The sequence below is a fragment of the Hydra vulgaris genome, chromosome 02, assembly GCF_038396675.1.
Source record: "Hydra vulgaris chromosome 02, alternate assembly HydraT2T_AEP".
NCBI classification, from domain to species: Eukaryota; Metazoa; Cnidaria; class Hydrozoa; order Anthoathecata; family Hydridae; genus Hydra; species Hydra vulgaris.
In genome coordinates, this window is record NC_088921.1 from 26559864 (window position 1) to 26587484 (window position 27621).

Here is a 27621-nt window from a genome sequence, read left to right on the forward strand (position 1 = left end):
TTACACTCGAAAATTCTTTAAAAAATGATATATGTACAATGATATCAAATTAATAAACGTGAATAAAATCTTTAGTTCAAAAATAATAATAGTTTGATAATTTTTCAATAAAAGTATGGTCTAATTTACAATAAGAATTTCTGTATAAATAGTCGATTAAAATTACTCTAGTAAGTGCGGTTAAGTAAACAATATATTTTATGTATGATAAAATATTTAACCTATCGATTTACTGCGCAATGGTCATTTCCACGTTACGACGCATAATTCAAACTTATCTCATTCTAAAGAAAATAAAAAAAAACTACGGTTGGTCTCCACCTTCTAACTTACTCTCTGGTTTATAACAAGATTCTCTTGGAATAAAATCAAATAGCTGTTCAGTTTTCTGTGAAGCTTTTCGCAAAGGCTCCAGATCAAGCTTGTATTGAGTGATAAGAGATTCTTGCTCTTTCAACTTTATCTCTAAATAATTTATATCCGAAGCGATTTGCCCTTCTATTATCGCAGAAGCATTAGCTAGACGACTTTCAGCAGCTAACAATGTTGGCATATCAATGAAGTTTAGATTCTCTATGGTGGCAACTAGCTCTTCAACATCATCTAATGAATTAGACAGATCACTTTGTGTTTTTGATGCATTAAGTTTTGCATAAAGTATTTTAGAAGAGGCATCATCTATAGCAGCTGCTTCACTTTGGGCTTGTTTTCTATAAACATCAAGCGATTTGTCAACTGAGTGTATATTTTTGTTTGTTGTGTTTAACTCATTTGAAACAAACGACGCTATCTCATTTAATAAGGCTCGCAATTGAGAGATTATATCATCAACATCCTAGTAAGAAACATTTAATAAAATAATTAATTGAATAATTACTTTATACTTTTATCTCCTCCGAGGGATGGAATGATGAGAAAATTTAACAAATCATAATTAACATAAACTAGAATTAATTAACATAATTATTGAATGAAAGAATGTTATTTGTCAACAGGATTTTAGAAAAGTACTATAAAAATAGTGTAAATGCTGTACAAATAAATACTGTACAAATAGTGTAAATAGTGTAACAGATTAAATAATGTCATCATGACTACTTAACCCAATGAAACTTTATAAAATGATTAGCTAAAAAAAAATTTATTCAACTAGCTTGCTAAAAAATTTTTAAAATTTATCTATATTTAAATAGTTTTGTGGAAACCAAGATGTATAAAACATTTGATAAATTATTTTCATGTAAAACAAAAATCATACTATATTTGCTTGTGATACTGACTTGACTGCATCTCTTGACAAACTCAAAGACGCTGTTGTGTCTACTATAGACATATCAGCATTTTCAGATGCAATTTTTCCGGTGATATTAGCATCAGCAATCAACTTTTCTATTAATGGTATTAATTTTAATGCTTCAGACGCATTCGCTTTTGATCGTTTGATATTTTCATTAAAACCCTAAAATATAATACTTAGAGATATTATATCACACTAAACATTAACCAAAAGGAGTAAAAAAAAGAAACTTATAAAAATGAACTTACAAAAAAAGTTATAAAAATCTAATGTTAAAATGCATGTATTTGAATTAAAACATTTAAAGCAAAAATACATCTTTCTATTATTTATACTAAAGTCATTCAAAGTAGTGCTTTGCCTAAAATCTGAAAAGATACAAATATTATAACGATTTTCAAAAAAAGCAGAGAGAAAACTAGTTGCAAACTATAGAACCATTAGTTTACTAAAAGGACATAGTCAAAATATTTGAAAAATAATACAAAAATATATTTTTAATCATCTATTAAAAAATCAAAAAAATTTATTAATCTAACTCCTACTCAAAACAAATTTTATTCTGGGGCGCTCTTGTGAAACAAATCTTCTTACTATAATCAATGCATGGACATCTTAAATAAAGGTTGATAATATTTAGCTTGAATTTGAAAAAGCATTTGACAAAGTCCCACATGAACATCTTCTTGTGAAACTAAAAGCCTTTGGAATTAACAGTCTCATTCTCTATTGGATAAAAAATATTGAGATTTTAAAAAAGTGAGATTTTCCCAAGTTTCTGCTCTGTCAGCTCATTTTTTGTTTATAAAGAGCGTTAATGATACTCCTATTAATATAATTACAAATGCAGCACTTTTTGTCTACCATACAAAAATATTTTACCCATTCACACACCATATTTCAAAATGATATTGATATCTTGGTAGACTGGCAACTAAACATGGGGATGAAATTTTATACAGAAACATGTTTAGTTTGACACTTAAACTGCAAAAACAAGAAAAGCATACGATAGGTCTTATAAAAAGATCTTTCTCTTTTCCAAATTTTTTTTGTTCCAAAAGATTATTCTCGACACTAGTTCAAGCATATTTAGATTCTGTATATAACCCTCCCTGTGGATCTGTATATAACCCTCTCGGTGAATCTGTATAACCCTCTCTGTGGATTTGTATATAACTCTTGCTTACTTTAAGACAAAAAAATTTGAAAATATACTCAGAAGATCTAAATAAATTCATGGATTACATAACCATGAGTAATTTTAAAAACAAACTAGACAATTACCTAAACAAAGAAATAATCATTTATGATTAAAAATAAGAGAATATACCACATGCATAATATATATGTATGACAGGTTGACAAGCATTTATGCCATTTACATTTCTTTAATGTAAACCATATAATAATAATAATAATAATGATAACAATAATAACAAAAATAATAATAATAATAATAATAACAATAATAATAATAACAACAACAATAATAACAATAATAATAATACTCTTGAGCCCTTAATACCTTTCAATTTATAAATCCAAACTAATATTTTAAACATAACACACATAGTACTATTTAATTTTAGCGCGGCTTGCAGTCAAATGCACATTTTCTAACAGCTGTTTTATTATAATTTCAATAAAATTTAATATACTGATTTTTTACTTTATTGAGAAATAAACCAAAAACCTTTCGAAAAACCAAGATTTACGAGGTTGACAATTTTTAAACTGTAAGTTTTTGTTTTTATTGATATCTGAAATAATTAGTTTTAATTTTTAAGGCCAATTATCACTGAATTTTTTTTTTTAGTTTACAGATATAAATTTTTTGCTAATAACAAATAAAAATTAATTAATGGGGGGATGGAGGGAGTCTAAATAAGCTCGATGGGAAAATTTTCAAAAAACTAATAAACGCCCCCGCCCCCTTGTATTAAGAACTCAAGAGTAATAATGATAATATTAATACCTTTAAAGTTTCTAACATATCTTGCGCTTCCTTGGCTACTTTGGCTCCAATAGCTTGTGCATTAGCTGCTTCTTGGCTAGCATTTATAGCAAGAAGATGCAGTTCATCAGACTGATTTCGTAAGGAGACTCCTTTTTCCATTAAATCACGAGCCTCTTTTTCACTAATTTGAAGATTTGAAACAATAACAGCATTCTCATTGATGAGAGACAATGAGTTTTCATTTAGTTCATTTGAGCTGTTCTTAATTACAGAGGTTTTATCTAAAAAAAAATTTTTTTTTGCAATGAACAAATTATTTTGTTTTAGTTTTTGTTTTATTTTGAAATTTTTAAAACTGTTATTTAATTATCTTAACTTTTATGAAAAATAATATTTGAAAGAACACCAAAAGAAAAAAAAATTAATTATACAGCTTTTTAAAGTATTTTGTCACTCTTACAAAGTTTTTGATTGCTTTCTTCTTGGTAATAATTTATATTTTAAATATGGTTAATAATATCTCTATATACAAAACCCAAGTAACAAATAAAAAATTAAAAAACAGGTAACAAATCTCACTCTTAAACTACTGGTATAAGGAAAGATTTATATTTTTAACACAGGAGAGTATATTATTAGATTTTACATAATAAAAAATGGCATTAATAAAATAATGTCAAAAAGCATGATAAAAAAATGTATTAATCGATTTACCTCAAAAAATACACTAAACACTGAGTGTACAGTCTTCTCCGTTTGAAACTTACTGCCAGCGTACAAGAAAGCGCTGGCAGTATGTTCATTTTTAAGTTAGCCTGCGCGATTTAATGAAAAAAATTTTTCTGCTATTTAAATAAAAATAAAAATAGCAAACAGAATGTTTTGAATAAATACTAGATAAAATAATTAAAAAAAAAAAACTGGCAAAAAAGCCATTTTTCATAAAAGTTGCACAAATGAACAAAAATGTTTTGTTGCAATTTAAAACAAAACTCTTTTAGTTTTTTGGCAAGCGCTTTTTTATGTGCTTGCAAAAGTTTTTGCAGGCGTGTAGGCAAGCGCGAAAAGACTTGAGCGCAAAAGCGCTGGCTAAATAGAGAAGGCTGAGTGTATTGTTGCGGAACTAGTATATCTTACCTAATGTCTTGTTGATCATAAAGTCAGGCAGGTCTTTCTTTGCTTCTAGAATTAAATCTTTTGCATCCTCTAAAACAGTTAATGAATTATTTTTTGTTTTATATATCAGTGAAAGAGCTTCATTTGCTATAGTCATAGATTCTTCAAAATTTTTGTCCATGTTAACTAGCTTATTATATAACTCTTCTTCTACTGCTTTTGCATTTTGTGCTTGTTCAAGTGCATCAACTGTTATATTATATGCTGTAATTGCAATTTGGTTAACTTCATTGGCTTCTTTTTCTTGTCTATTAGCAAGTTTACGTGCCTGAAAAATTATAAACTCTAAGAAACAATGTTTTCAAAAAAAAAAAAAATTTATCAAAATTTATTATAATAAGTTAATTAATTATAAAATGCAAAATGTAAAACTATTATTCTTTAGATGTTACAACTAGTGAGCAACAGCTATTATTTTATAGTTTCTATTATTTTAGCTGAACATTTGCTATGGAATAAATTTATGCCCATATCCATACCTGTAGATATGTATTATATACATGTGTGTTTTATATATATGTATATCCATACTTATAGATATATGTTTATATATAGGTATTTTATATATATGTATATTCATACATATAAATAAGTACTATATATATATATATATATATATATATATATATATATATATATATATATATATATATATATCAGTGAAGATAATTGTTAAAATCAGTGAGATATGATCTACATAATTATGGTTATTTTTTTTCCTCTGCTTGTAAGTTTTATATATGTCTGAAGTTTATAAAATCCCTTTAGAATATTTTGACAATTTTTTTTTAAAATTTGCTTAATAAAATATCCAAGCATAATGTTAGGATATCTTTTTTCATAAAAAAAATTTATTTATTCAAAACTATACAAGTTTCCTATACAAGGAAAGGTGTGTGGTTGCACAACTTACATGACCACACATATAAAACTTGTTTTAACAACTTGACCATGGCTCTTTGCAAGTTGGAAAAATTAGCATGTTAAAAAATGTCCTGAATAAACTTATACCAAAATTAAAAATAAACAAACCATTAACTAAAAAGAGAATTAAAAACTAAAAAAAAAAATATAAAAATAAACCTAAAATCTGAACTAATGACAAAATAAATAATCCACCAGAAAGAATAAAAGATAAAAATTTTATTTTTATTTGAGAGTGTTTCACTTCATGGAGTTTAGAAACAATCGAAGTTTGATTGAAGAAAATTATTTATGATATTTAATCATCCTAAATGCTTCACTAACGTAGAAATATTATTAATATTGAAAAATTATTGATTTCAATCTATTAAGTAAGCTTCTAAATTAAAAAGATATATTAATTTTATAATTTTATTTTTACTGGTTTATCTTTTGATTGCTTTATTAATCGTTAATTCAGTATTTGGTTTAATTATTCTTAATCTCCTCTTTAGTTTAGTTTTTTCAATGCATTTTTAAAACATGCAAATTATCAAAATATAAAAAAGTGTTGTGGCTAAATTGTCAAAATAAAATACTGTGTGCGTGGCCATATAAGCCAAGTGACTGCACACCTTTCCAGAGAAGGTTTACTATAAGAATATCAGAAATAGCTAAAAATAGGTTCTTACACCACCTCAGTCTAAACAATTTCTCTAAAAATTAGATAAAAAGTTACTATTTCAAAAGTTTTTATGAGAAAGTATTTGCTTTGATCATTCATAAAAGAGTGAAAAAAACAAACAAACAAAAAAACGACAACAACAAAAATATGAATATAATTAGAAATAAATCTTCCTTAAACAATGCAATTGAATGGTCACACAAACAGCTTATGTTTTTTAAAATTTAAAAAAGTTTTATAACATTTGAGAAATGAAAAGTACATCATGTTGAACTTGCAAACAATTCTATGCATAAATACTCAATGACAAACATCTAAAATATTATCTGTAACAAAAGTGGAGCATAATTTAAGAATTCTTATTTCCATACATTAGACGCCATCTTGAATTTGCGTCCAGTCATGGTCACCATATTTGAGAACTGATATTGCCATCCTTGAAAGAGCACAAAAACAATATCAGAGCTAAAAAGACTGAATTACAGTCCAAGACATGAGAAACTCAAGTAACAAACACTTGAACAAAGAAAACGAAGAACGTATATCTGATTGAACAGTATAAGATCACACACAAGTTTAAAGAAGTAGAATCCGTTGCAATACAAAGGCAACCAACGTTGAGCAAGCTCATTGTAACTTTTTGTCACAAAGGACAGTTGATGAGAAAAAAATTAACGCATTTAAACATCTACTGTAAATCACCTGCTGCACCGCTAAAACATCAGAACAAAAAAGCATTATAATCCTCTTTTTTATTATCTCATTTTATTTATTAAAATAACAAACACAATTCTTAAGAAACATTTACTTTAACAATTTTGTATTTAACATTACTTGATAACTGCATAAATAAACTTAAACTCATGAATATTTTAGTATTTATTGATAGTTGAAATAAAACATTTATAATTAATAATTGTTTTTTGTTTTTTTTGCTTAACGTAATACTTTTATTTTATTTTGATCAATAAATACTTTCTCAAAACTTTTTAAACTTCAATATGCTTCTTTTACCCTTGGTTATCTTACGACAATATTACTTAATTACTAAGACTATATTATATATTAGTATATAATAAATAAGTATTATATACAATATATACAATATGTAAGTATATAATAACTATATTACCTCCTCAGCAATTTCTTTTAAAATTTTTGCTGTACCATTTTGCATATTATTATTTATACTGTGGGAGTTGACATGTTCTTTATTACTTTTTATTTTATCTTCAACTTCTTTGAGTAGTTTTTTAATTAGCTCAATTATATCTTCAGCTTCTTTAGTTTTTGTCATACTAGTAGTGGCAGCACCCTCAGATTTTGATACCATTGCTTCCAAACCAACAATAATATCATTTAAATGCATAAACTTTTCAGACAATGACTTAAAAAATTCAAACAATGCTCTGTCATCTTTTGATAATTGCAAAACTTTTGTATACAGTGAATCAACTTCTTTTCGTAAAGCATTCAAAGCTGATTCAAAATCAGCGTCTCTAATGTTCAATTCTGAGACAGCAGAAATATTATTTTTTACACCTTCAAAGTAAAAAAGCTTCTCTCGAATTTGATTGACAACTACTTGAATCAGTTTAAAACATGGTGGACAATCTGGAAATAAAATAAAAAGAAATTAAAAAAAGAAAGTATGCAATGATTGCAAATTTAACAACATTGTTTATTTAAATTGGTTAACCTTAGTCTTTGACTTAGGGTGATTGCCCAACTGCAAGTTTGCCTAAATGCAAACTAGCATAAGTGCAAAATACAAGAACAAGATACACTTACACTTGGTAATGTTTTTGCAATGTTTCAGATTTGCACTTATGAAGTTTGCACTTGATGAATTTTATTGTTTATTTTAGTTTAGCTTGTTAATTTAATTTTATTGACAAAATTATTTGTTTTAGTTTTCTCTGGAAAAAAACACAGTTTGATTGTAGCTTTAGATTGTATTTAATGCTATACCTATACTGATCAAATATGTGTATACTTATCTATATGCTAACAGATCATAGATTCTAGTGATAACAAACAATATAATAGTAAAACATGGTTACTAATTATTGAAAAAATAATAACACACATATTTTGAAAAATATTAAATGAGTTTAAACAAAAGGTGAAGCTTTGTAAAAGATCAGATTGTTTCTGCAAATCAGATTGGATTTCTTTGTAAAAGATCCAAAAAAAAATCTTTTTCTATGTTCCTATCAAATAATTAATCTTTTTTTTGATCATAACTATATGGTATTAACTATCAATTAAAATTAATATATACAAAATATAATTTATTCAATGTCTGAAAGCTAGCTTTTCAAATAACAAATAAAGCTGCTTGTAAAGGTAACAAATAAAGCTGCTTGTAAAGGTAAACACTTTCACCAGGCATGCTATTAAAAATGTTACATTACAGGCATTGCAGGCATGCAGGCAAATGTTACATTAACATGCTGAGCACAGTTTACCACTACACTCACCTTATCATATGACTTTAAAGAAGTTTTTATCCAACAAGTAAACTTTAGGTTATTGTAAAAAACCAATACTTGCTATATTACTTTGTTTTTCAACTATTTCTAAAGTTCAAACACCTGTTTTAAAGTTCAAACACCTGTTCTAAAGTTTATTCTGTTCTAAAGTTCATTTTATTGGAAGGCATGCTATTGATTCAAAAAGTTAAGAACAGTATTTGTGTTATAGTTTTTCTGTTTTTTTCTTCTCTTTTTTATAATAAGAAGCAGCTTATTGGATAACTGATACAAAATTTAATACAAAGTTTGATATAAATGTTGTTTCTTGTTTCTTAACGCCTATGTTTTTCCATCACAATTAGTGCAAAGGAAAACACTAGGCACAATATGGTGCTCTATTTTAAAACAATTGTTACTTAAAAACTCAATTAGCTTACCATTGTAACTATAAGAACTGTTTGTCTATGATATGGTTGTATAAGGAAAAGATTTTATTTATTAGATGCTTACTGCATATTTTACTCATCAATTTCGTATCATACTTAAATATAATGAATTTAACAAGGTTTAATGACACCATGAAAAAATATATTGCTGGTAAAACATTTATTTAAATCATGGTTTTTTTGGTAGATGTGTAAAAATAAAATCATTTTTTGGTTTTTTACTCTGGAGCAAGTAGTATATATTTGGCCATGTGAAAAATAAAAACATTCATAGTTCAAACCAGCAACACTTAACGATTGGCCTGAACTTCATAATTGTTAGTGTGTTTTGATTGCTCATGCACTTTACCATGTGCTTTACTTCATTTAGTTGGTCATGTGCTTTTCTATGTGCTTTACTTCAACTGCAAATGATAATAAAAAGCACCAGTATTTAATATATACTGATCATTATTATTGTACGACATTATTTATATCTACAATTGTTATTTATAATAAAAGAATATATAATTTATTAAGAAAGTTACAACAGAATTTCAAAAAAATTTAATTTCAATTCTATAAATATAACACACAAATTAAATAAATAAAACATTTAAAATAAATATCATATATATAGTAAATATATAAGCATAAGTCAATGTTTATAATTACAAAAAAAAAATATCAAAGAGTCTCACCAGTGCACCCAAGAGAGAGATTATATTTGTTTTCAGGACATTTATCACACTTTAGTCCTAGCACTCCTGGTAAACAATCACAGATTCCAGTACTGCTGCAGTTTTGGTTTTTTGATCCTTCTGGATGGCAGTTGCATGCTAAATTAAACAAGTATGCTGTGTTATAAACTTAAATGTTGGGAAATAAAATTAAACAACTATGCTAGATAAAATGGAATTAAACTAAAACTCAATACCTTCTAATAACTCAATACCTTCGAATAACATGTTTTAAAATAAACTTAAGATAATTTTAAAAAAATATGATAAAGATGCATTCTTTATTAAGTTTTTAAACTATGAAATTTATTTATATAACAGATATTAAAGTTTACATCAATCACTTTTTTAATTCCAATTTTAATTTCAAAAAAGAATTAACAAATTTACTGATTTATCAATGAAAAAATTTATTACTTTTTTGGACAATGAAATTAAAAACATTATTTAGTTGAAAAACATTTTGAATAATAAATGCAACTTTAAAGTTATTTGTACTATATACATAGTAAGTATTCCAAATGCATACCATGATGGTAGATGTTTGGTAGATAGTTGGTAAATGGTAGATACCACTGATAGCAAATTATTATTTAGCAATTATTTCCTTCATTAATTTATTTTTCTTTGATGTTTTAAAAATTAGCTAATATTTTGATAGTAGCTAAATTTTTAATTTTTGTAATTGATATTAGCTAATTTTTGTAATTTTTAAATTTAGTTTTAAAACTAAATTACTTAAAAAAAACAACCTTATTTTTAAAGATATATTTTATGGTTAAATATATTAAAAAAACAACCCATGTAGGCTATTTCTTTGTCAATATCATGAATTATTTTTATATACTTGTATACATTTTTTTGAATTGTTTTGAATTATTTATTACCTTCACATCCAGTTAAAGAAAATTGATAAAACCCTGTACTGCATTGATCACACTTTCTTCCTGTAACACCCGGTTTACATTCACAACTTCCTGTTTTAATATCACATTCATTTCCAATTGATCCTACTTGATTACATTCACATTTTTCACAGCCAGCATCAATATTCCAATGACCACTTGGACAAGTGTTGCATTGCTTACCCAATACATTTTTCCTGCATTGACAGTTTCCGTTAGAGTCACATGGTATCGGATCACCACTCTTGAATCCCAAAGGAACAATAGTTCCACTTTCAAAGCATTTACAAGCTATGTCAAAACAAAATTTAAGTTAAAAGTATGAAATACAATATAGAAGTAATAATATTGAAAAATATATCAAAATAAAATATTGAAATAAGAAAAATTAAAAGAAAAATTTTAAACAATAGTAAGTATAATAATTTAATACGTATTTTGTTTATTATTAATCACTTTTAATAATAAACTATTAATAATAAGTATTATTATAATTATAACAAATATTAATAAGTATTTTTTTTATAATTAATAACATTTTGTTTATTATTAATCACTAAAAAAACTGTTAAATCTTTTTTTCATAATGTAATAATAAATTTTAAAATTAAGTGCAAACAGGTACCTGTACAATTTCCTTTAGGTTCAGCAATAGCATCACCATAATATCCAACAGAACAAAGCTCACATTTATTTTCAGGACCATTCATAGTATTATAAATACACTTTTTACATTCTCCTGTTTTGTGGTCACAATTTCCAATGGCATTTAAGTCAACATTCTCATTACAATCACATTTCTGACACCTAAAAACCATAAAAGTAATGTAAAACTAAAAAAAAAAACATGACTATGAACCCAAATATGAATACAAAATATAATCCCAAAAATGTAACAATTTACCTTGAGCTTTTTACATTTTTTGTAGGTACACCAAAATAACCATCATCGCAAATTTCACATAAATCCCCAGTATGTCCTACAGGACAGTTTGTGCACTTGATGTGATCACTAATCAAAATACACTGGCTTCCAAAAATACATGGGCATAGTTTGCAATCATCTGCATGTCCATTTGTTGGATTCCCATAAAATCCTTCTAAACAATTCTCACAATTTTTTCCTGAAGTATTATCTTCACACTTACATTCTCCTGTTTCTGGGTGACAATAATTTGTGTGATTGTTACATCGGCAAGGAACACACCTTAAATAAGACAACAGTTTCCATAAATACTAGTATTACCTTCAATATTAATTTTAAATAAAGCTTTAATTTAAAAAGAAAAAGCTTACTTTCCAAAAGGTCCAGACCCTGGTTCAGCTCTATTATAGCCTGTCTCACAATTTTCACTTAGATCTCCAGTGTGTCCTTGTTTACTAACACATTTCTCCTGCCAAAATACTTGACCATCAGAGTCAGGTGAAACATATTGTGTAGATTCTAGCATTATGTCATTAATGGCACTACTGCGAGGATATAAGTAAGTAACACGGATTTTTATAGCAGTAACATTTGATAGCAATTTTTGGAAATCAAAAGTCAGCATTCCTTCTGGCTCAAGAAGAATGTATTCAAAATTAATAAATCTTCCAGCAGGTTTATTATTATTTTGGTGAGAAATTGAGAAAGAAGCAACTTCCCCATCACCTTCAAAAATAATATCTTTATCGCTAGTCTGTAAATCTGGGTCACCATTTTGTAAAAAAATTCCATAAAGAAATGAAAAAGACTTAGCATAACTGCTAAGACGATTTCCAAGAAATTTTTTTGGGGCAACCATGTATAGAACTTTGTTTGGAATAGATTTTATAAGAACATAACGACCATTGCTATCCCATTGGATGTTTTTGGAGTAGTCATTTCCTGAAAAAATTCGAAAAAACGTCAGCAATTAAAATTTTGAGAAGTAGGAAAAAATTATTCATTTAGTACAACCGTTAGGGTAAGTAAGAAATGTGTATAGAAAGCCATTTAGGCTTCGCAACAATTTTTACATAAAATTCAAATCTTAAAAATGAATAAATAAAAATTCACCTAAATCATCTTGCAGAGTCCAACCATCAGCATCACTATCAAATGAGGAAGTGATTATTTTTTTCCCAATACCTTTAACACCTTCACAACTGATACCATGACCATAACAAAAACAAGCTTTGCATCCTTTGGGATTGCGAGCATCAAGATCAAAATGATTTGGTGCACATTGGTTACACCGCTTACCAATTACATTTTCTTTACATTGACATTGTCCGGTAGCATCACAATTTACTCCAATGCTGCCTTGCACGTCACAGTCACAACGACTATTAAAACATTAAAATATAATTAGTGAATTTAAATAAACAATTAGTGAATATAAATTAAGAATGTATAAAGATTGTTTTTTGGTGAGGTAATCTTTTCTGTATATATTTTGCTAATTAATTTACTGATGAAACTAGTTTTTTTGAAAGAATGTTTAAATTTAATAAAAAGTTATTTCTCAACTCTAAATAAACTTTTAAACTAAATAAACTTTCAAACTTTAAATTGAAACTAATTTTTTCAGCTTTTTTTGGGCTTTTTTATTTGTATTATTATTTGTAAAATTTTCATATATATCATGTATTTGGTGTATTATTTTCATATATATCATGTATTACCAAATACATGATATATATGAAAATTTTGATATAATCAACAATCTGACATCATAGTAATTTAGGGAGCTGTAAGGGCCACAATGCATACATCAACTGATTTAGGCAGAATTGTGAAATTGCTTTGAGAATTAAATTGTGTAATATGGTGCGTTAGATAACATAGTAATTTATTTAAAAAAAAAAAAGAAGTATTTAATATAACTGGCCTTGAGGGTCCACATTGAAATAATTTAGCAATGTCAATCTGGGAAATTTTACAAAACAATTTTCCAGAATCAGTTGAAGAATTCTTTGAATATTTAGAATACACAATATTATACAAAAATATTATTTGGAGCACTCATAAGTTTCAGCTTTAAGTGTAGATGTGTTTATCAGCATTTTATCTGTTGTTATTTAACATGTTTACACCATCACAACTGTAGACATGAACCGTCTCTAAAATCAGTAAATAAAATATTTGTTCTTTTTTGCATATGATCTACACACATAGTGACTAGAGCATTAGTCCTTTCCCCCTGCCCCCTGAGCACCTGAATTCCTCCTTCTACTTCATAAAAGTCTTACCACACATTTCATATTTTCTATGAAATGTGTGGTAAGACTTTTAACGACACCATCTACAATCTAGGCGGCTCCATTGGTCACTTTTTGCCATCATTGTGTTGCATAAACAAATAAAATATAAAGATAATTATACACATTAATATAAAAAGACCATATAATACAACATTCACTATACAATAAATAAAGAAAATGAAAAAATAGATGAGTATAAATTATGTGTTTTGATATTATTTTATCCAGTATTACCAGTAGTTCAACAACAAATGACAATGGCAGATGATCAAGCCAAATGCAGTTTGATGTTTAAAAACTGTTTAAACTATCTAATCAATAGTTGAGGTTTGTACTTTTGCTACGTTGTACAAATAACTTGCAAAAATTTTTGCCCCCCCTGCCGCAAACGTGAGAGCAACAAGTTGATGAAGTATTTTTTGTACTATTCTTAACTAGACTTATATTCATCAATAAATTTTAAGTTTCATAATATTATTTATTAGCGTTTAAAAATTTTAGGGCCTTTTTTTTTCCCAGCCTCCAATCATCGCAATTTTTTGCAAACCCTCATTATTTGACATAAGTATAAACATATAAATGTTTGGAGTTTGCTCCATGTCTGGAAGTTACCTATCTCGAACACCAAAAAATTCTTTCTACGCCTCTGATCGAGAAAGTAACTGTACTATCTAGTTTTTACCCCTCAACTTAATCCTTTCGTTGAGTTTTTTGGTGTGGTTAAAAATTTATTTAAAAGGATACAACCAAGACCTAATAATCCACAAAAAATGATAAGCATTATTACTAAGGTTTTAGCAGGTTTTACTGAATACTCTTTAAAAGGACCGCCGAGAACCGGAACGTCACGTCTATGGCCAGCAAAGCCCATGTCACGCCACCTGGCATGGGCGCCCGCAAAAAATTTTCTAAAGGGGATATATATATATATATATATATACATATATATATATACATATATATATATATATATATATATATATATATATATATATATATATATATATATATATATATATATATATATATGTATACATATATATATATATATATATATATATATATATATATATATATATATATATATATATATATATATATATATATATATAATAACCTATATAGGTTATTAGTCGTAGAAATATCGCCTTTAAAATGTTAAGTTCAGTTTGCATAATATAGACGGCTGCAGAAATACTAATTTAAATTGTACACTGTGTGGTTCACAAAATTAACTCCCCAACTAGTCAATTAAAAAAACTAGTTAAGAAATGTAAATTGTTTGTCTAAATAACAATATTATCAGTTCAATATTATCCTCTGCGCGAGTTTTTCACAAAAATATCCCTAAAATAGCTACTGGACTTATTTCTTTAAAGTTTTACTAAACTGTGTAGTTTTTGAACTTGCAGTTGGAATTCTGGAAGATCAACTTAATCAGCTTGAAAAGCCTGACTAACTTGTTTGAGTATGCTTAAGGCTGAGTAATGGGAAATAATATGTGCTGGACTTTGATAAACAATAAAGCTGATGTGCATTTGTCGTGCATTTCCATTTGTTTCATTTGCAATAAAAATTTTTCCAAATCAAAATAAAAATCTTTAAATTTACTACAAAAAAATTTTTTATACTTGCTGGTCCATCTTGTTTCCCAAAGAAAAGAAATATTTGTGAAAGAAGATCTCTATTTTGGGCTTTTACGAAAAAATGCAATAATTGCTTTAATATTACCAATAGTATTTTGTACCACAGCAACATCTTTTAGATCAATACCTACGAGATTAAATTTATGTGAAGCAAAGTGAACAAAAACGACTTTTAGATAAATCCTTCGAATTTTTGCCTGAATACCATTTTCTTTTCCAACCAGTGCGGAACACTCATCATAACCTTGACCGAGCAAATTATTAAGGAGAAGGCCAAATGTTTTGCAATTTTTAATGATATAATCAGATATCAAAGCAACGTTCATATTTTTCAGCGGTAAAAATTTATAAAAAACAAAAATTCCTCACCAATTATAGCCTTTTTTTAAGACGTATTAACAAACCGTACTCTCAGTAATAACTGTTCAGTTCCTAAAATATCTGCTGATTCGTCAACTATGACCGAGAATTCAACGGTATTGTTGCCACCTTTTACAATATTTTCTTGCAGAGCATGTTCAGACTAGTTAAATAAATAATTCTGCGTTCGATGTGATGATTAACGAGCATTTTCAGTTGCTGTATCAAAAGTTTTTTTTTAATACGTCTCCTCTTTTAATTTTATACTCATAACGTTGCAGGAAAATTCCTTTGTTATTATATTTTTCACGTAAAACCAAGTCATTTGTTCTACAAAATAAGATTGTAAAATGATTGGATACAGCTTCTTTCAATTGTTTTTAGTTCGTTTTACTGAACTATCTATCGGACAAAGAATATTTTTATTTAGATCTCTTATTGTTGATGTAAAGTGTTCAGCATCTCGCTGAGCCCCACAATGCCATGCTGAGCTGATATCATTTTTGACACATTCAGTAAAAATTTTATATTTTGTGAAAAGATTAGTAATGAAGACACCGTAAACTCCTTTAAACTGGTTGTAGAAATTAGGCACAAAATACCCAAAATATCTTTTTATCTAGGTAAATATGATAACTATTGTGTATACAAAGTATTTTAAAATGTCACTTTTTTAAACCGTAGGGCGCATGAGGCTGGTAAAGATCAGTTAATAATACGTAAGATCAATAGGAAATTTTGTAGTACATTTTACAAAAGACCGGGTGAATAAAAATGAGCAAGTGCTTTTACTCAGTAATTAGTCAGTTTTATATGAATGAAAACTTTACCTATTTTGTTTTAGGATTTCACGTAATCCTGAACAATTACTGAGTAAATTGTTTAACTTTACGTGAATAAAAATTAGAGCAAAACTCTTCACGTTTTTATTCACGTAAAGCTGACCAATTACTAAGTAAAAGCAACTGCTCCATTTTATTCACCCGGCCTAAAGAGTCCAGTGTCATAATTGAACTTAGTATCTCCACTTTAAGTTTGTTTGCTTTTTGTACAAGAGATGTTAAATAAATCCACTAAAAGAATAAATGTTTTTAAAAAAAGTTTTTTTTAAAAAAAAGACTTTTTCAAACGAAAAATTTCTTTCATTGTTGATTTTTTTATTTTTTATCATCATCTGATTTCATTATTTTATCAATAATTTTTATCATCACCTCATTTCATTATTTTATCAACAATTTTTTGCGCATAACTTGTTGTCAAAATTAATTTTATTAAATTTCAATTATTCTAGTTGAAATTGATTAACATTTTTCACAATATTTATAGTTTGACTGTCTTGAAACAGTTTTGAACCCTTGAGCAATTTTTTTTCCACCTTAATAGTACGATTTTTTTTCTGAAACCGTACAAACAAGTAGTTAATTTTTTTCTGAAACAGTAACGAAACATCACCAAAAAATAAATCAAAACATTTTTTTTTACTGAAACTGTACAATAGTAACAACTTTTTTGGCACTCAGATTGGTAAGAAACACGAAGTTTTGCTTCTAAATTTAGAAAATGCAGGTGGGGCAAGTGCCCCTTCTTGCCCCTCCTTACGTGCACCCACGCCACCCTGGGGCAGCAACCCTGATTGGCGTCCTTTTTTATCAAAATGTTTTTAGGTACCTTCTTATCATTTAGCGCCCCTTGGATATCTTGGATATATGGGTGAGTGGGTGTTAAAAGGAATTCAATGTAATGAGCTAATGTGATTAAATTAAGCTTGAATTTTTTTTATAATTTACTGTAAAATTTTTGAAAAATAAAGTATTTTCATATAAAATTAATTATGGACGCGACGAAAATAATTAAAGAAGCAACAAAAATAATATAGACTACAGCGAAAATAATTATGGACGCGACGAAAATATTTGTGGAAGAACCTGTTTTATTGTTATTTTGTAAAACTCTATATAATACAAGTAAGGTATGTATATAAAAATAAAAATATAAGTAACATTAAGGATAAACGTAATATGATCATCTTGGAATTTCCTTCCACAAAGATTTTCTTCAAAACGTAATAACCTTGGAGTTTTTTCTTCAAGAATATTTTTGAATATTGTTCTATGTTCTTTTGAGCATTCAGTAGCACGTTTTAAAACTTAAAGATCCTTTTCGTGAATTATTCTTTTTAAGAAATTATTATTATTTTTTTTTTAAATCTCTGTGAAAAAATGCTCCTTTTTAGACCAAGGTTGACTTTTTTTATGACAATATCAGAGATTTTACCCCAAATATATAGGATTTGAACCCATCAGAGTTGAAATTATAATTATTAATCTTTATCAGATTATAAGATTATAAATCAGATGTTAATTTTTAAAACTTGACGTGCTAGAAGAAAAAGGATTGCATTGTTGAAATCAGAATGAGGAATACTATAAGAAAAACATATTGTATGCAAAAGAAAAGTGGAAAAAGTAAAATTTTGTTGGCCTGTGTAACCAATACCAACTTACTGAAAACAATAAATTTTTTAACAACGTACACGGAGAGCGAATGTCCAATTGATACGATATACCTCAATTTCAGCAAGGGTTTGATAAGGTACCGCACAAAAGGCTATTACTCATATGTGAATCATATGGGATATCCGGTGTTTTGTTAAGATGGATCGAGGTTTTTATTAAACCAATTGTAAGCAACACGTTGTAATGGGAGATATTTCATTGTCATGGTTGAATATACTTAGTGGTGTTCCTCAGGGATCTGTTCTTGGGTTTCATTTGCTTTGATATTCATCAACGACATACCAGGAACACTACAATGTATATACAAACTTTACGCTGCCGAAAGCAAGCTAATGAAAATAATGAAAAACATTCTGGATACGATCAGTTGGCAAGAGGATATCAACAAATTAGTCGAATGAACAAGTATATGGTTAAACAAAGAAAAGTACAAGGTTATGCACATTGGCAAAAAGAACCCTCAGACCACCTATACGATAAAAGAAAATGACGCTGAATATAAACCAGGCAAAACAACAGCAGAATGTGACCTCAGTGTTTAGAAATCAAATGGCATAGTCAAGTTAACATAGCAGCGGCAAAAGCGCAGAATGTTTTCAGAGTCATCAAGTGTACCTTCACTCATCTAAATATAATGATACGTACTCAATACACAGTGCTAGTAAAATCTTACTTTAAGTTTGCAATCCCTGTATGGAATCATACTTAGAAAGATAAAATCTAAACACCAAAAAAATTCCAACGTCTCGCAACCAAACTGAAACAAAATCTCAAACATCTGTGTTATGAGGAATGACTATAAAAAATGAAATTGACAACGCTGGAGACTAAACGTTTTCGCGGCGATCTACAAGATAATACAAGAGTACAAATTATTGAAAAATATAGATCACATTACATGGCTTAAATCACATCAATATGCACCAACATTACGAGCAAACGGACCAGCATTAGCAATAAGAGGTCATAATCTAAGAACTGAAAAGGAAAATTTCAAGCATAACTCGTTTCAGCAAGCATTTTTCAAAGAATGAAATTCATTACTAATTCACGTGGTGATTGTCGTTGAACTCTTTTAAAGAAAGACTTGATAGATTTTATTATAAATTTTGTAAAATTTATTTAACTCTAGTTTTTTTTATATTTATTTTTGATTTTTAACTAAATTGTAAATTATTATAAATAAAGTAAAGAGTAGTGTAGTCTGTCATAACGCATATATAACAATATATGTGTTTTTCGATTCAACTCGCTTCAGCGTCTAAATTACTATTACGAGATTTAGGTCATGACTATTGCACAAAAACTTGATACTAACCAAAAAAGGGTTTGGACTTGTTCGATTTTTTAACTGTGGCTCAAACAATTAAAGGGGCGCCGTAAAAAAAAGAACAAAAAAAACTCTTTTTTTTTTTGTAAAAAGGCGCCTTTTTTCTGTTTTGGCTCGAGGCGCTAAAGAACCATTATGTTTTGAACTACCTAACTTGTTTCCAAACAACTTTAGCAATCGAAAATAAAAGAAAAAATGGAGTAATTTTTTATGAACTTTCAATTGTTTGTTAAAAAAAAAGTTAATAAAAAAGAAAGCTATAGTTTAAACACAAAAATATACACAATGAGAACTCTTGGGATAGGACACTCCGATATTCAAAAATTTACAACTCTCATGAATATGTTAAAGCCAGTGTCGCAAAAAAACTGAAAAAGAAAAGATTAATTTGTTTTTAAAATAGCTAATATTAAGGAGGAAGTTGCACAAAAAATAATTGCTAATGTCGTAGCTGATTTAAGACAACAGTATCAAAATGATGATGAGAATTTGAAGACTTTCTTCATTAAATGATGTATTTGTAGTACTCTCAATGGATAGTGAGAAAGTTTAAAATAATGAGGTGATGAGCCAAGTATGCTGGGGATGTACTTTAAATCAGAAAGAAATCCTACTGTTTATACCCGGTCGAAAGAGTTCCATATTTGTAAAACGAATTTTCTTGATTCTGCAGATGGTATGAAATGTGATGAAGCCAATCGCGTTTTCCAGCGATCTATTAAAAAACGTAAAGTAATTAAATTTTAGAATGATGGAGATGAGATGAAGCAAAAAGCTTCCATAGTTCAAGGAAGTTTATCTTTACACTCAATTGACTAAATTGGTATTCGTTATGGCACTTCCAGAAGCATGTTGAAACCCGGAAATCAAAAAACTCTAAAAAAGGACTTAGTGCTCTTGTAAGACTGACGAACAATTAATCGACTGCAAAATTTCTTTGGTCTGGCAACTAGACAAAATGCTGGTGATTTAGTTGCTATAAATCAACAGCGTTTGCGGCTCATTTTCATGTGCACCAGTAATTTTCTAATAATCGTACTACTAATGAAGTTTTTTGAAGTACGATTAGTAATTCAATTAGTAGTACAATTAGTAATTCAAATTTTTTCAATATTTTTTTAGCAAAAAGTAATAAAATTACAGTTTTTTTGATATATTTTGTATTAAATAAATTTAATTTGATAACGGTTTTTCATAACCGAAAAATAGATAAAAAAAAAAGTAGAAAAACAGTGAGTTTTTTTGGCGGAGCTTTAAAATAATTAATACATTGTGACAAATGTTTTACTCTCTATACTCTAACTGAAACTAATTACCCCCGTGTCCTAAATCAACGCAAAAGTAAAATAGTAAATAAAAACGCCAATATGTTGCAAGTAAAGCGGAATGCGACAGCAACTAAAACTACACTGTAATAAAATAAATTTATGACTGAAACTGTGCTTAATAAAAACTAAAAAGTATTGAAAACATATCAAAAATATAAATCAACAGCCGCTAAAAAATTTTTATGTTAATACCAATATTAACTTAGAAACCAGAAAAAAATGCACACTGAAATTATGAATCCCATGGGGGATTGAGTTTTCTTTGATGCTGTGTTTCTTTAATGATCGGCCTGTCTGCATTTCTATATGCTGTTTTTCTTACTCAATTACTTCTGATTTTACCTTGTTTTTACTTCTGCTGTTCAAAAAACTTACTAGCTCATGGTCCGTTAAAGCATGTTGTGATGCTTTTTAATGAGCTTTTCTTATCTTTGTGGAATTTGGTATGTGGCTACTATATGGCAGTTAGCCGAACAAGGATAAACCACAATACCAAAAATGAAAGCATATATTGTCATATATTCATATTTTATCAATTTAATAATGTAAAAACTGTAACATAATTTTGATAACAAAAAAATAATTCTTTTAATCTGTGCTTAAGTGAATTACTTCAAATGCATTTGTAAGTAGCGCAAAAAGGCTATAAATAAAAATAGTTATTTATAGCCTTTTAATTTTAATTATAAGGCTATAAATAATTATTATTATAAATGTTATAATAACATTATAATATATTGATTAGAATTTTAGCTTAACTGAAAGATTGCCAAACATTTTTAACTGAAAATATTGTTATTATACCTGCATCCTTTAGGGGAGAAATCATAGTAACCGCTCTTGCACTGATCACATTTATCACCAATAACGCCAGAATGACAAACACACCGTCCTTCACTACTACAACTAGATGTCCGAGAACCAACTTTATTACACCCACAAGGATGGCAAGCAATTTCACCATCTCTTCGATAATGGTTGTCTTTACATTTTTCACAATGAATACCAGCTGTATTTTTTTGGCAATTGATACATCTTCCTCCTGACTGATAACTTGAATCAATCCATAGTTGTTCATCAAATACACACTCATCTGCCAGTCCATTGCAATCACAAGCTATATAGTAATAAACAATATAATAATGTAAAGATATAGTATAAAGTTTAGCATGATTACAAATTAAAATTTAGTATATTTTATTGTTAACTAAAACTTAGTATATGTTTACATTTATATTGCAGTCAAGCAACACAAAATCAAAAACAGCAATTTCTTTCAAAAATTGAATAATGCGATCAAAACTATATATATATTAATTATAAAGTAAAAATTATAAAGTAAAAATTATAAGTTTTAATTATAAAGTAACTATATATATATATATACATATATATATATATATATATATATATATATATATATATATATATATATATATATATATATATATATATATATATATATATATATATATATATACTTTATAGCAACAGGTTTAAATTGCTGTCTCTATCTTTATAAATGTTGCTAGCTAGTTGTCAATTTTTCCGGCAAAGTGTTAGTTGTCAAAAATTTTAAATTTTATCAAGTTATACATTTTCTGATGGGAGCCTAGAGTTTTGTTGTAATAAAAAATTACTAGCTTGTAACAAATACTTGGGAGCCTGGAAAAACGGAGCCAATACCGCTTGTTATAAACCATTAAATATTATAATTTTATATGACGTTGATGTTTGTTGACCAATCAGTTAACATCTTTATAACATACACAAGCTAACTGCGACGTCAGCAAATACTGACGTCAGGAAAACTGGCTTCAATTCGATAATATTTTTGTGAAGTAAACTTATATTTTCTTTAAACAAATATAATAAGAATAAATATAGATTAACCATCAAAGAATAAAAATGAGATACTTGAATGGCTTAAACGCCGTTGAATAAATATTTTTAAATTCCTATATTTTTATACGACTGACCTTGCAAATAAGTAATTGATTGGGAAATCAAGGTGAAACCTTTTCGCAACGAAAACAATGAAAAAATATCAAGGGTTTTTATTTTTATAAATGACTCATTGAAAAGATGAAAGAATGGCGATAGCATAATCGTTAATAAAGTATGATTGAAGTATTTTCATTAAAATCTATTACTTTGTTTTAATGACTTTAAAGATTCTTGAGTTTGCGGTTGACAGATTGAATCGCTTCTTTTTTCTTTAACTTTTTTTTTTTTCACTGCTAATAGCTATAATTTTCTCCATAGAAAACATCTCCCGCAGTTTTGAAAATTTCTGAAATAAAAATGACAAATTTAAAACTACCTTTGCAAGGGTTGGCTGAATCCTGCGCTGCTCTCCAAGGACGATCATTGAACAAAGGTAAACATTTTTCGCAATCCATACCAGCAGTATTGTGGTCGCATTCGCAATAAAGTTTACCTTGTAAATGAGCACATGTTGAAGCATGACCATGGCAATGGCAGCGACCTTAAAACAAAAAAACAAAAAAAACTTCATGCAATATCAAAAATAAAATTAGAGTTAAAAAAATTTAAACAAAGATTTAAAAAAAAAAAGTTTAATAACTTGTAAATTTCAAAAAATTTTTAAAATTTTCAAAAAAACTTGTAATTTTCAAAAATTTATTTGTTTATAAATTTTAAATATTTGCAACTTTCAAAAATTTTTAAATTTTTATGATAGACTTGATTATTTGTTCAATTGAACACTTTTCATATTCTCTTTAGTTATCTGGTAATTTTATCAATTTAAAAAGTTTAATGCTATTATAAACAAGTACTTTTCAAAGAAAATATATAATAATAGAAAAAAAAAAAGTTTTGTTCAACAAAATGCCGCACCTCTTTGCTATCGAACGCTGTTATTATTACAAAAAAAATTGCTGTGACAAAAAAGCAACTATCAACAAATATAAATATATATAAATATAAATATATACATATATATATATATATATATATATATATATATATATATATATATATATATATGTATGTATATATTCCTACCTCCTACAGCAATATCAGAAACGGCAAAGTAGTAACTTTTTAAAACTTTAGGATCTCCAAAAACCTCATCGCCAAATGTGTTTAACTGGTCTAAGTTTATTTTTAAGGCCGTCACTGTTACCCAGTCTTGCAGTTCTTTGTATTTATCGAACTCACTTTTTCCTGGTCTATTATCTAGTGTTAAAAAAGCAACGTTTCCGCCGGACAGAGGGATAAGACCACTGTATTCATCCGTGCATAATGCCACTTTTTGATTGCTTATTGATACTGTAGCCTTATTAGGTACTCCATATGTTTCCTCACAAGTTCTTGAATAATATTGATAAGGAACCCATTCTTCATTAGGATTATAGGTTGATTTCTTGTAAATAGAGAATGAATGTGGACGAATCGTGTGAAATCTTATTCTAATAAATGCCACGTGATACTTTTTTTTTAAATCTAAAATCAAATGAACACCCTTTTTATTTTCTAAAAGTGTTTCAGATTGCCACCACGTAGGATTTTCTTCCAGTTTTATATCAGTCATGAGGTTAGCTGGATGCCTCTGTCCAGGGTTCTTATCATCGCAATAGTCACAAATTTTCTTAGCTCCTGAAGTTCCTGTCTGAACGCAGTACTGTTCTGGTTTGTGCAAGCCGCATGTATTATTTGCTACAATATCTTTATCAAAAGCTATATTTTCAAATACTGGCATACAACGCTGACTAACTCCATCATCTCTTTTACATTGAATAGCTCGACCGTACTCTGGCTCAACATCTTGATTAAAAATATAAGAAATAAAGTTTAAAAATATAAAAACAGACAAAAGACTAAACTTCATTATTAGCTTTTGTTTTATCTCCGGTCGAAGTTGTAAAAAATATAAACACAGCTTTGCAGTTTAACACAATGCGAAGATCAAAGTCACATACTTCTTAAAATTTCACAAAAATTTGTGGCGCCTATAAACTATTGCTTACTTTTAGCAACAAAATATAGCAATGACAAAGAATTTTAAAAATCATGAAGAATGACATGATCTATGTGAATCTAAGTTTGTTTGCACAGCGCAGTTACTTAGTCAGAAAAAGGATGTTGCGTTTAACCATAATATAAACAATGCACGATTATCATTTTTGAAAAATGTGTAAACCAATCTCGCTTACTCAGTTTTGCAATTTTGCCCACTAGAAAATTATTAGTGCTTGTATTTCAACAGAATATTTTTTGTTTTCAAATAAAAACAAAGAAAGTTTAAAATATATAAATATAGTTAAAAAAAACAAAAAATTGTATTTTTTTATTGTTACTTAATGCAGAATCAGTGTTTCTGTTTCTAAGCGCATGTTATTTTTATTGGCTTCAGTTATACCCTTTTTTTTTAATTAGTGGGTTAAATTAAACACTACTAAAGCTAAGCAGTAGCACACTAAATAACCCTAATTTTGTTTGTCTTTCTTGTTCAAATTTTCCTTGAAAATTTAGTTTCATTATACAAATATCAAAATATTTCCTTTCAAGCGGAGAACGAAAAATCCTAGCGGGTATATTAAATTATCTCTATGATGGAAAGGGCGGCTTACGTGATACACAGTGACTCTATTCATTTGCATTTCCTACGATAAAAACATTACAAAGCAAATATTATGATAATTTAATTTCTCATCGGCATAATAATTTCAATTTGTCAACCAAAACATGTAGGGTGCCGACATATATTTGCTTTATTCGTCACCTTAATTGGATGCAATTGTTTACATGAAAAATAAATTATTTTGATGTGTAAAGTTTGACTACCGAATAAACCTCCAGTTTTAATAAATAATTTTTGAAATTATTTATCATAATTTGAAGTTACTTATCATAATTAGATAAATTATAGCGGAATATGTTTATTATTGTGAGAAAATACTTCAGACGGAAAACGGAAGCAGCTTTCAATATTTAAGCTAATATTTAAAGTTAATCTATTGTATTTTGTTATGATTTTATTTATGAAAATTTAAATACAAAGCGTAAGGGTTAGTACAAAAGAATCAGAAAAAATGAAGAAATGACTTACACTAGTACGGTTTAAAATCTCAAAACGGAAAACTTTGATAGACTTCGAAAGAAAACTAATATTTGTAATTAGATTTAATTAAATAATTTGGAATGACTGGAATGCATCGACCAATTCATTCTTTAAAGCTTTATTTTTAATTTAGTTAAGTTTTACAGAATGAATCAATTTATACATTTCAGTCCATAAATATGCATGCCGTCCAGAAATTTCATATCAGCTAATTGCAATGGCTGTCAAAAGGTCTCACAATGCTTACGGTCATTACAAGCAAAAAAAAGTGAGAAAAATTGTTTAGAAACTTCAGGTAAACTATTTTCCACTTCGCAAGGATAAAATGCAGCTCTATTGTCACATGTTAACGCTAAAATTCAGGTTCATTTGTTCAATGTTATTTTTGGTCAACTGTGAGCTCGTCTGGCAGCCATTTTGCATAGAGCTTTCGCATACCCAAATATTTATTTATAATACGTCCAATACATCTTTTTGATTCTATAGATTCTCAGATATCTAAATCAACTTCACTTTACGGTAATCCGAAATTTTGCGGTAATTTAAAATTTTCCCAGCTTTTTGATGTTTTTGTCGGTAACAGCCTCTTTAATGCGTTCACTGCGTACATTGTCCTAGGTGCTCATTTCGCCTTGTTTAAACACGGTTAGCACGGATACTGATAATGCCTACCTAGCTGACCCAAGAGCGCCACTTATACGGAAAGATAGCGTACACATCAAGGTACCCTGTGATGCAAATTTTGAAATCTTTTAATTTTGTCCGCGGAAAAAAATTTAATTTGAATGTTCAAATTGAGTAAAATTTTTTTAGCAGTTCTTTAAAGATGCTTACTGTTTAGATGAATTATGCAGCGCAACAATCTTTCTTTGTACTATGGATAATTATTGTTTCGCTTTCACCTTGACCAATGTTGATAAAATCTTGATGAGAAGTTTCAACAGTTTGTTCACTATAGGGCCACAAGGGAACCATGTTTGTACCAGCAAGTTGCGGCAGCACCTTCACATTTGTAAGAAGTTTCCTGCATTCATTTCCCTTAAATTGGCCTCCATGATATGGGCTCAGTTGAATATGGAGAGCCACTTAATAGCTTCTATCTAAGCAGTTTTAAGGATCTTGAAAAGATGGTTGACAACTCCTATGAGGAGATGCAATTCCATCGGTGGGATGATTTCCAAAATCAGAACACTGACAGGCCCGCAGATGATTGGCTTTCGAATGATATTGCCGAACAGCTTTGCATTAGAAACAACCCTGCCAGATTGCTGAAAAGACTCGAGGCTTGAATTTATTGAGCCCAGTATTCGCAAGTTTCCAGATTTGCCAAGACACTTGGATTTGACATCACACCATGTGCAGGGTGCGTACTTGAATGGGTTTATTTATAAACAAAGTTTATTGTAACTATAAAATATGTATCTTTTGGTTTTAGGTCAAAGTAGTGCTCAGCCGCCAGCAAGCGCTCCAAAATTGACCACTTTAGCCCTTGTAAATGTACAATTAAATACAGGCCTATCAAATAACGGATAAAAGAAACTTGTTAAAACTGTAAACCA

The 27621-nt window shown here is 28.1% G+C and overlaps 1 protein-coding gene across 1 annotated transcript; it reads right to left on the reverse strand.

Moving 5' to 3' along the window:
• On the reverse strand, nt 1-25174 carry LOC100207691 (laminin subunit gamma-1). Its single transcript, XM_065790451.1, has 14 exons — nt 24004-25174; nt 23297-23461; nt 21778-22090; nt 12607-12875; nt 11865-12435; nt 11473-11775; nt 11194-11375; nt 10551-10859; nt 9625-9762; nt 7154-7635; nt 4395-4701; nt 3276-3538; nt 1259-1459; nt 1-835 (listed from the first exon to the last, which is right to left on the reverse strand). The coding sequence occupies exons 1-14, from the start codon at nt 24827-24829 to the stop codon at nt 305-307; spliced, it is 4860 nt and encodes a 1619-aa protein (XP_065646523.1). The 5' UTR covers nt 24830-25174; the 3' UTR covers nt 1-304.
• Between the last annotated feature and the right edge of the window lie 2447 nt (nt 25175-27621).